At 37.3% G+C, this 10,958-nt stretch overlaps 1 protein-coding gene and 1 pseudogene across 1 annotated transcript; both read left to right on the forward strand.

The window, feature by feature from the left end:
- Positions 1-3,250: 3,250 nt before the first annotated feature.
- On the forward strand, positions 3,251-3,730 carry LOC140038438 (expansin-A13-like). Its single transcript, XM_072083794.1, has one exon. It carries the CDS (start codon positions 3,251-3,253, stop codon positions 3,728-3,730), a length of 480 nt encoding a protein of 159 aa, XP_071939895.1.
- An 853-nt stretch (positions 3,731-4,583) lies between these two features.
- Positions 4,584-5,288, forward strand: LOC140038690 (nucleoside diphosphate kinase 3-like; annotated as a pseudogene).
- The last annotated feature ends 5,670 nt before the right edge of the window (positions 5,289-10,958 follow it).

Here is a 10,958-nt window from a genome sequence, read left to right on the forward strand (position 1 = left end):
ACAAAATGTTCAAAACATGTTACACTGTTCAAGGACGATTTTATAGTGTTACCAAAGTTGGAGGGATGTGAGTTACATAAATAGAGTTCACAAGGAGGGTAAAAGTGGAACAAAAATAATAAAGGGTTGACAATGATACCAAAGTTATCATTCCAGGGGTGCTAAGTGTGATTTCGAAACATGAGGGGTGCTAGGTGTAATTAGAAGAAACCTCAAGGGAGGTTTCTGATATTAACCCTTGTTTTTATGAGTTTCAATTATGAAATTATAATGGATAATAACTTGATGTTGTGTTGATATTTTAGTACTTGATTATTTGCTAAAATTTGACTATAATAAAATTATCTAAGAAATTTTCATTAGCCTCGTAGGCGCCCCGCTGGGGAAGCGGGGCGGGGCAGGGGAGTTAGTAGGCAGTGAGACAGGGGTCTGCCCCGCCCCGTTGCCATCATAGCCGAAATTTGAGCCTGATTCTAAATAGATGGAGGTTAATCTAGACAAGGCTTAATTGAAGTGCTATTTTTCCACCATTACATTGCTGTTTGTTTATTAAATCTAAATGTAATAAATTCTATTCATTCAAATTAAAGAACCCCTATCGTTTCAGCATACTTTTTATCAGGCACAAAGCAAAATAAAAATGGAACAACTGCTTAGAGTAAAACAAACAAAATCTCAAGCAGCCAGAAAGATTTAATTGATAAGTAACATCAAAATAGGGAATATGGTTTGTATCCTGAATGACATCACCGATGATTTCCTATTGCTCAGGGGTTGTATCAATGCCTATTGGATTACGGGTATAGCACAACCATGAAGCTGCACAAATGATCCTTCCAGGGCTGCTTGGTAAAGTGGAGTAGAAATAGCATAGGACTGAAGTGTTTAGCAAGAAAAGGAAAGATATAAGCCAAATATATTGGATGCACTTTTTCTTTATCACTCGGAAACAAAAATGAGAAAGAACAGGGACCAAATGGTGGTTGTTAGAAGTCCACAAGTTTGGCGAAATGAGCTCTTTTGTATTTAAGGAAAAAGTGCAGCTAATCAATAAGGAGAAGGAAGCAAAAAGGTCTGAAACTTTATATATGCTAAGCGCTGTGATTCTGCCAACTATATCACAAGGATACAATGCAATAATCTGAACTGCTTTTTCAATCAACTTTTTACATTTTTTTTAAAGCTTAAAAGATCCAAAATCAGAAGCTAAAAAAGGCCTGCTTTTGGTATTCTGATTTTGAGCTTTTCTAAAATCAACTTTTCAAAATACGAATATCAAATTAGAACATGCCCAAGCCCAATCATTAGTATTCTTGAAAATTAAAAGCCTAAGACAGTTCCTAGAGGGAAAAGGACAGAAACCGGCAAACAATGAAGAATATGACGAACTCAGTCCTAAGGAAATGAAAAGCAAAGGAACTATAAGAAGAATACAAGCACTGAACAATGACCTCCAGAAATAGTGGCCTACTCGTTTAAAGCACTGGGATGGAAAATTGTTTTATTGGAAACAAAACCTACACATTCATCTTGATGGATGCTACAAACATACTTTTACGTGTTTCTGTTTCCTCCAGGATTATGGAAAGTAGCTTTTATGTTACAACTCAAGTAATCTCCAAGCAAAAGGGGCAATTAGGCGTTTAACTATAACCCATCTGCATCCACTACTACCTCTGCTGAACAGAAGCTTGCCCTCTGATTCAGAAAAAAATCCAATTGCTTGTCTAATGACAGATCAACAAATTTAACACCAATAGTTTATTATGAACCTCGCACACAAAATCTCATTACAAATGAACAGATTTAACAGTAGGTAATCTACAAGTGGCAAGAAAACAGCAGTGCAGCAGACAAAATAAGATCAAGGCAGAAGTAGAGTAAGGAGTTCACCTTACAAAAGCACCAGGCCTAAGGTTTCATGAATTCTTATTACAATCATAATTGAACAGAAACGAGTACCCTCAATTACTTATGTTAAATATAGATCTTAATTATGAACAGGAAAACATGAAGAGCTGAACAAGAAAATCACTTCACAAATCACCGAAACTAAGCGTTCATCAATATCTATCACAATCATAACTAACCACAAACCACTAAGCTCTTTAACTATATAACAAGAAAAATGCAGCCCTTAATTCTAAAAGAAATGCATCAACACCAAAACAAGCAAACCACGTGAATGCAACCTTCAATTATGACCAGCAAATTGATAAATACAAAACAAACCGCTGGCCTCAGAATTGAAGCAAGAAACAAAAGATTCAAACTCTGTCTGACGCTAATCAATCAACCGCCTGTGGTCTCACAATTGAAGAAAGGAGAAAAAGAATTCATGCCCTACCTGAACCTTATCAGTTATACTACCTGAATTTAATCAATGGTACATGTAAATTCATACATGGTAAGTAAACAGAAGCCACGTAAATCTTCAGCAGCTCTAACTGACGTAAATCTTTAGAAGCTGAAATTCGCAAATAGCTTAGAAGCTCAAACTCGCATAAAGCTTTCTCGCCTACCAATCTGCTGAGAAAGTCATCTTCAAAGCAGCATTTGGCCATGCGGCTCCCACACACTGCTTGACACATCGCCCACTCACCACTGATCTTAATTTGTGAAGCGGTCTTAATTTCCATGCAATAAACTTCCCGAGCGGAGTTAATTTGATTTTTTTTTGTTGGTAAGAGGAGTTATTTTAATTTGATGGTCCTAATTTGAATGTAATATATTTCGCACAATCGGACAGTTGACCACAAGCCAGCCTGATATCTATGAATTTTACTTGCAAAAGGAAGCACACACCTGAAGAAGGAAAGTAAACGCACACCAACTGCTCCAAAAAGTTTCTTGTCCAACTAACAATACCAAATGCGCTCAAAGTTGAAAATTACCGGATAACTGGTCCATTTTCACTGTAGCAACCGAACTCTCGCTTAGTATGGTAATGATTATTATTTCTATGGGGAATATGAACTTGGATAATTAGTTTATGTTGGTCAAAGATTGTTATTTAGTCAACTTCTCTATCCCACTTTTATTATAGAGCAAATTATCCGGTTGGCCATTAAACATTTGCAATCGTCGAGTTTTGGTCACTCAACTATTAAAAGTCTGGTTTTGGCCACTAAAGTGCATAAAAGCGAGACGCGATGCCATTCTGTTAGATTTAGCCGTTAACTTCATCGATGTGTCTGTCCGTGCGATTTCCAATACAAAAGGCAGGGACAATTTAGGACCTGAGAGTAGCATGAATGCTACTCTCCCAGCTAGTCCGCTCCCACTACCCCAGCTAGTCCGCTCCCACTACCACTACTTCCCTTCTTCCTCCACCCCCTCCTCCTACACAGAGTGGAGATCCGCCAGAGCCACCTACTACGCCGTCGCGGAACCGGGAGACCCGGTTGGTGGGGCTTGTGGTTATGGGGACCTGGAGAAAATGGGATACGGGAAAGCCACAGCTGCACTCAGTAAAGTCCTGTTTGAAAAGGGTCAGATCTGTGGAGCTTGCTTTCAAGTTAGGCGTGTTCAGGACATGAGATGGTGTATTCTTGGGACTTCCATTATTGTTACTGCGACTAACTTTTGTGCTCCGAATTATGGGTTTGAAGCTGATGGTGGAGGACATTGTAATTTCCCTAATGCACATTTTGTACTTCCCATTGAAGCTTTTGAGAAAATTGCCATTTGGAAAGCTTCCAATATACCCATTCAACATCGCAAGTATTGAGTTTGTGTGCTTATTCTTTAGCTGAATTCTCCTTTTCTTTCCTGTTGTTTTTTTTTTCTCTGAGCTAGAGTTACTCGTGTAATGGTATATTTGTAGCTGCATCTATTTTTTCAGGCCTATTCTGTAAACAATTTTTTTTTTAATTTTATAAATAGTTGGTAAAGTAATCTTTATTAGCTTTTTACAACAAGAAGAAGAAGGTCTATTTTCAACTTCCTAAATTGACCCTGCTTTTTGTATTGGAAATCGTGCAAACAGACGCATCGATGAAGTTAACGGCTAAATCTAACAGAATGGCCTCGCGTCTCGCTTTTATATATTTGAGTGGCCAAAACCAGACTTTTAATAGTTGAGTGACCAAAACTCGACGATTGCAAAAGTTTAGTGGCCAATCGGATAATTTGCTCTTTATTATATTGCTATTTCTCTTACATAAACATCATGTTTTACTTCTTTTTTGTTTTCTTAACATTCAATAACTATTAGTTGAATAAAAAATAAATACAACAAGTTCCAAAAAATAATATATAATAGAAAATTAAAAAATACAGCAGAAAATTCATGAAAAATCTCATTTTTTATGCATTTTGATTTTTTGAGTTTGTTAAATTTTGTGTATTACTAAGTTAATAGTTATTGGATATTAAGGAAATAAAAAAGAACTAAAACATGATGTTTATATAAGAGAAATAGCAATATAATAAAAAGTGGGATAGAAAGTGGCACAGGATGCGAGACAGAAGATCCATTGCGATTATTGTTGGTCTCTCTTTCTGACCTTTTCACCTCAAACCCCGAACCGGTTTTTTCATAAATTTTGATTAGATAAATTGAGAAAAGGAAAAGAAAGAAAATGAGATTTTAAATTTGCAGATATGCTACACGAGCTGCAAGGACTCTTCTTTCTACTTCCAGCAGGCAAAGCTCTCGTGCCTTTTCCGAAGGGCGAACAACAGTAGTTTCATTGAGAGCAAGGGCAACTACTCTTGCCGTGCCTGACAAGGTGGATCCAGGAAATGCTTCTAGAAGTTCGATTTCAGGGCTCCTTGCCCTTCCTGCAGCAGCTTACATGCTCACAGAGCAAGAAGCACATGCTGCAGAGTTGGAACGCACTTTTGTTACCATCAAGACTGATGGGGTGCAGAGAGGATTGATTGCAAAAATTATATCCCGCTTGAATGCAAAGGTTTTAAGCTCATGGCAATGAAAATTGTGGTTCCTTCAAAGGAATTTGCACAAAAGCATTATCATGATCTCAAGGAAAAGACCATTCTTTAATGGCCTCTGTGGCTTCCTAAGCTCTGGTCCTGTCATTGCCATGGTTTGGGAAGGTGAAGAAGTAATAAAATCCGACTGGAAACTTATTGGAGCTACAAATCCACAGAAATCAGAACCTGGAACCATCAGAGGTGACTTTGCTGTTGTGGTTGGAAGGAATATTATTCATGGAAGTGATGGCCCTAAGACTGTAAGGGATGAAATCAGCCTATGGTTCAAGCCCGAAGAGTTGGTTAGCTACACAAGCAATGCAGAAAAATGGGTCTATGGAGTCAATTGAGACTTTTTTTTTTTCCAATTTACAATTTCTTCTGCAACTTCAGCCCACATCAAAGAGTGGATGAACACAAAATTATCAAAATAATGTGAATGTTTTTGTCTAAGGAACAACACTATTTCAAAGCAAACTCATAGTGAAAATCACTGCAATAATTTGTTTCCCCAAATTAATTTGTGAGTGACTCAAGTCAATGCAATTTTACCTTGACAGTTTCTCTAATAAAAAAATTATTTTTTCTTTTAGATATGTATAGTTATTTTTGTTACATTTATTTAATTACATTATTGGAGGGTTACATATTGTAAGCATGTTTGGAACTAAGTAAAATTAGCAACGAAATAAAACTAACCAATCTATAATCCTATACCAAATCCAAACATTATTTTTGGTATATATGATTAGCAAATTGTATTTGTTAAGAGAATGATTATCATATGACATGTTTGGAACAATGTCAAAATTAGGGAACTAAATAGATCAACCAATACATGACATTATGAAAAATCCAAATAGAGGACATGAATCGATTTTTGGTAAAAAATAATTAAGTAATCTAAGAAACAAGAATGGGATATATATATATATATATCTTGTATACACTGTCAGTTTTGGATGAATAACAACTATGCAAAATTTGAATTTAAAATATTACTTTTATGCATATATCGATCATATAAAAAATCAAAACATGTGAGAAAGTGATGAGATGGTGATCATGACTGGACATGGTGAGGGTGATACACACATGAAGGTTCCAGTCGGACTAATAACAAGATCACGAGCTAAGAAGTTAAGGGAGTCTCTACAAGTCTTGGTTCATGCGGTGAAAGATCAAGTAGGTCAACCTATGATGATTGAAGGACTTGAACATCAAGACAAGACCATTTATACCCTATTTCAAGTTTCGGAAGTGGAAGAGAATGACTTCAAGGTTGGTCACAACATTCGAGTTCAAGAGGAGTAGTTCGAGTACAAGCTTGATCCATGGATTAGTCTTCATTGTTTAGTTATTATTTCCAACATTTCATTAATAGTTCGAGTTGTTTATTAGTAGAGAATAACGGCCAGCTCTGTTAAGTGTCTTGCCCGAGGTAATGTGTCCTAGTTTGGGTAGGAATTTCACTTGTTTTCATTGTTTCCTTGTTGGAGTAGGAACTAGGGTTCGACAAATGTTAAAATAAGCTGTCTCATGCACTTTGTGTCATAATTCAGAATTTTCCAGCAATAAATTGTGAGAATTTGTTCTCTTGGCTTCCTTGAGAGCTTGCTTGAATATTTGAGAGACTGTCTTGAGAGTATTCAATCGATTGATCAACCAAGAAACACCCTTGGTTGTGGCGTTGCTTTACTCAACACTTTGCTTCGCTATTCTATTGAGTTATGGGTTACGATCATATCAATGTTCATAACTCCATGGGTTAGAAGGGTCAAAGTTTTCCATCACTTCAACTTTGATATATGAGTCTAAATTCGGGGCTTTGTGGGATAAAAGTTCTAGCCATCTTGGTGGGTTCGTTATCAGCTTGGTATCAGAGTTAGTTGACGGTATCATGTATATCCCTTTTGTCTCTTGTTGATCATTTGTTGTTGTTTGTTAATTGTTTGTTCAAGTTAGCCGTGTCTTGTTCTTGAGTCATCCATGTGAGTCTTGCAATTCTAGGGTTTACTACATTTGGCTCTTGTGTTGTAAAAAAAAAAAAACCAGAATCGTGATTGTCATTTAGGGTTTCTTGTCCATCGGGTTTAGGGTTTGCGTTTTATTAGGGTTTTTCTTGTTGAAATTGCCCGAGTTTCCTGGTTGTTGAATTCATCGTGTTTTTCCATTCAGTTTATGTGTTAATTTGTGTCATTTAGTTGTGATATTATTCCAGCAAAAAAAACCTGCTTACTCATGAATTCGTGGCAGTTCAAGTGTCACTTCATGGCAGTTCAAGTGTCAATCCGTGGCTGTTTGAATTTCTTGGAACACTTGATTGATTTTTGGACCCGTTCTTGAAGTGTTTCTTGATTTTATTAAGCTGCGACACAGGTTCTTGAAGTTTTTGGGAATTTCTTGAATTTTTTTCGAAGGGTTCTTGAAAGACCTTGAGGAATTTTGAGTTATTATTCAACCAAACTTGAATTCTTACATTCTTGAAGGTCTAGTGTTGGTTGCAGAAATAAACAAAAATATGGACAACTTTGGCTTGGAAATTCGATTCTTGATTTCTTCTTGATTCAAATTCAAAAAAAATGAATCAAGAAATGAAACACCAAACCCTAGTTGGATTTCCAAAACAATTTCGTTAGTCACTTGTGGTTTATCAAAGGAAATTTCTTTCCAATTTGAAAGCCTTTTCCTAGTACCTCTTGGATTTGACTAAGAGGAAGTTAAAAACCTGATTTGAGTAGGAAAGGGTAGGAGATTTCATTCCAAAACAGCCAGCCACATTAATTTCAAAACAGTTTCAGATTCCTTGAGTTTTCCTAGTGATCTAGGTTTCGTCTTTCCTTGTCCAAATTAATCCGCTCAGGTTCATCCATCTTTGTCCAAATTCTAGCAAGCAGTCACGAGTCCTTTGAATTAAATCTAGTCCTTTTTGAGCTCAACACTCAGTCCAAGTGAACCGAATTATCATTAACCACTCCTTGAGTGATTCTTGACTACAAGTCGGTTGGAACACTTGAGCAATTTCTAATTTCTTCAAGTGAAGCAATCAAGTGCCTTGAGAACTAATTGATGAGAATATGAGAGTGTTACATACACTTGAGTGATACACGAGTGTGAGTGAAACACATAAGGGAGAGTGTGAGGTTATTTCTTTTATTACTAACCAATTTTTGTAGGTTTCATATAACAATGTCTAATGGTGGTGAAGAAAATCTTCAACCATTTGATATTAAGATTTTCACTGAAATGCTAGAAGCTAAATTTACGAAGATGCTAGACCAAGCTTTGGAGCCAATTCATGAAGAACTTTACAAAACATGAAGTTCACCTAGCAATTCCAAATCGTTCCACGGCAAAAGTCGAGTAGAAGAATCTGATAGCTCTAATGATGAGGAAGAGCACCTTAAGAGACTGCGAAGGATACAAGACTAGTTGGGGACACTATAAAAGGCATTAAAATGAAAATTTTTCCTTGAAAAGGGAGATCCGATCCAGATGCTTACCTTGAGTGGGAAAGGAGAATTGAATTGGTCTTTGATTGCAATGACTACTCTGAGGAACAAAAAGTGAAATTGGTTGTGGTAGAGTTCACTGACTACACCATAGTTTGGTGGGACCAAAAGATGACAAGTCGGCGAAGATGTGGAGAACTGGCTATCAATACGTGGGCTGCATTGAAGCGTATCATGAGCAGGCATTTTGTTCCAAGTAAGTACCAAAGAGACTTGTACCATAAGCTCCAAACCATGATGCAGGGCAGCCGAAGTGTCGAAGATTACTACAAGGACATGGAAATCTCCTTACTAAGAGGCGACATTGTGGAAGATAGAGAGGCAACCATGGCTCATTTTCTAAATGGTTTGAGGCCAGAGATTGCTGACCAATTAGAATTGCAACACTATATAGAGATAGCCGAGATGGTCGAGAAGGCAATCAAAATTGAGCGGAGGCTCAAGAGGAGGGGTCAAACACGATTCCATCCTACTTATTCACCTCCAATCACATGAAATCAGCCAATAAAGGAGGAGATGGGGACAACCAGTTCCTCACTCAAAGGCCAAAGCAAGAAATGCCAAGAAGTGAATCGAAGGGAGCTTCAATACCCGCGAATGATCCATCTCAGTCCCGTAATCATGACACTATGTGTTTTACATGTCAAGGGAGAGGGCATATAGCCAGCCAATGCCTGAATCAAAAAGCGGTAATGGTTCTATCAAATGGGGAAATTTTCACGGACGATGAAGCCGAATATGAGAGGATGCCACCACTTATCGAGGAAACCAGTGAGATAGAGGAATTACCTAGGTGTAGTTTGGTAAAAGGGGATCGAAATTATTAATTGAAATAATTGCAATTCTTACTGTTTGGGTTGCATGTATTGGATTCAATATCTTGGAGTGAATCATTAAAATTTGGGGATTCTCAATCCCTAACAAATTTGGGGGTTTTGGTGGATTTCCAAATTTGACTCAATTTGACTCAAAGACTTCAAAAAAGAAAAGAAAACCTATCGTTTTCATTACTCTATCACATCGGCCCAACCTCCATGGCAGCACCTTACCATCAGATTTCCTTTTTCATTTTTTCCCTCTCATTCCATCTTCCAGAGCAAGATTTCATTATCATTCTTTTCTCTTTTTCATCTCTCTTCACTCTTTCATCCAACCCTCCATGGCAGCAGCCCCACCCTATCTGGTTCTCTCTCCTTTCTTGTCAATCTCTCTATCACCTTCTCTTTTCTTCTGTCTTCACTCTCTTCCTCTCTCCTCCAATACTCTATGGTAGTTGCTCCTCTCTATTTAGTTCTCTCTGCTGTCTATTTTTTCTTTTTGTGTAAGCCTTTCTCTCATCTCTTGTCAGTCGCTCTCCCATGTTACACAGACTGCAAGGTTGATTGGTGATGGTCAGGTGGTGCTTCAAAAGAATTTGGTAAAGCATGAGTACTTAAGGGCTGGGAAGAAAGAAGCAGGAAAAAGGGAAAAACAAAAAAATAAAGAAAAGAAAATGAAAAATAAGTTGATTCTGAAACCTTATAAATATATTCCAAACACTAGTCATTGTAATGATACTCTTGATCAAATCCCATACTGAATTATTGGACGTGATTCCAATTACAATTCCTAAACTTGAACCAAGTGCCACCCTACAAATGACAAGGTTAGTTTGATTGCATGAAGAGCACTTACTACACAAATTAGTAAAGACGAGCTCCAATGGGAAAATGTCGACACTCGTTGTCACTTAAAGACAAAGTGTGTAGCATGATGATTGACTCGGGAGGCTGCACTAACGTAACAAGTGCTTTTGTGATGACCCCACTCCCCCTTAGAGCATACCCTAAGGTTTAGCGGACTGCCTGTCCAACTCTCGCCAGGACTCACTCACTAACATTAACTTGAGAGATAACATTAACGCCAAATTAAGTACGAAATTTCTTAATCAAACATTACAAATCATCCAACTTTTTAAAACATCCATACTTATATGTATAACTAAATGGATTGACATACAAATTGTTCAATGAATTTGCTAAGTACAACTAGGATGGCAATTACTTAAAGCGAAAATTGCAACTCTCGAACTCACTATTTTTCAGATCCATGATTCCAATCCCTGTTAAGGAAAACAAATAATGGGATGAACTAAAAATCCAGTGAGGTTCCAAGAAAACATGCAGTCAAATTGGCAAGATGACAATCACATATATCAAATCTTAAAGCGAAAAAAGTTAATAGTTACAAACGAAAGCAGTAATAGTTCACAATTTCAAATAAACAATTTAGCACAGAAGAAAAGGATACGGATACTGATACGGTGGTTCTCGCCAGATTCTAGGTAGAGCACTCAGGATTCAAATATTGATACAACTGATACGGTGGCTCTTGCCAGATTCCAAGCAGAGCATTCAAGATTTAAACGTTGATACAACTGATATGGTCGCTCCTGCCAGATTCCAGGCATAGCACTTAATTCCGTTCAGTATTTCACTTGCAACTCAAAGAATACAGTTGGCTTTTGCA

This window comes from Coffea arabica, chromosome 3e (assembly GCF_036785885.1).
Source record: "Coffea arabica cultivar ET-39 chromosome 3e, Coffea Arabica ET-39 HiFi, whole genome shotgun sequence".
Classification (NCBI taxonomy): domain Eukaryota; kingdom Viridiplantae; phylum Streptophyta; class Magnoliopsida; order Gentianales; family Rubiaceae; genus Coffea; species Coffea arabica.

Bases quoted from the DNA above. Each gene is read 5' to 3' on its own strand.
- LOC140038438 (XM_072083794.1), top strand. From the start codon at position 3,251: ATGAATGCTACTCTCCCAGCTAGTCCGCTCCCACTACCCCAGCTAGTC.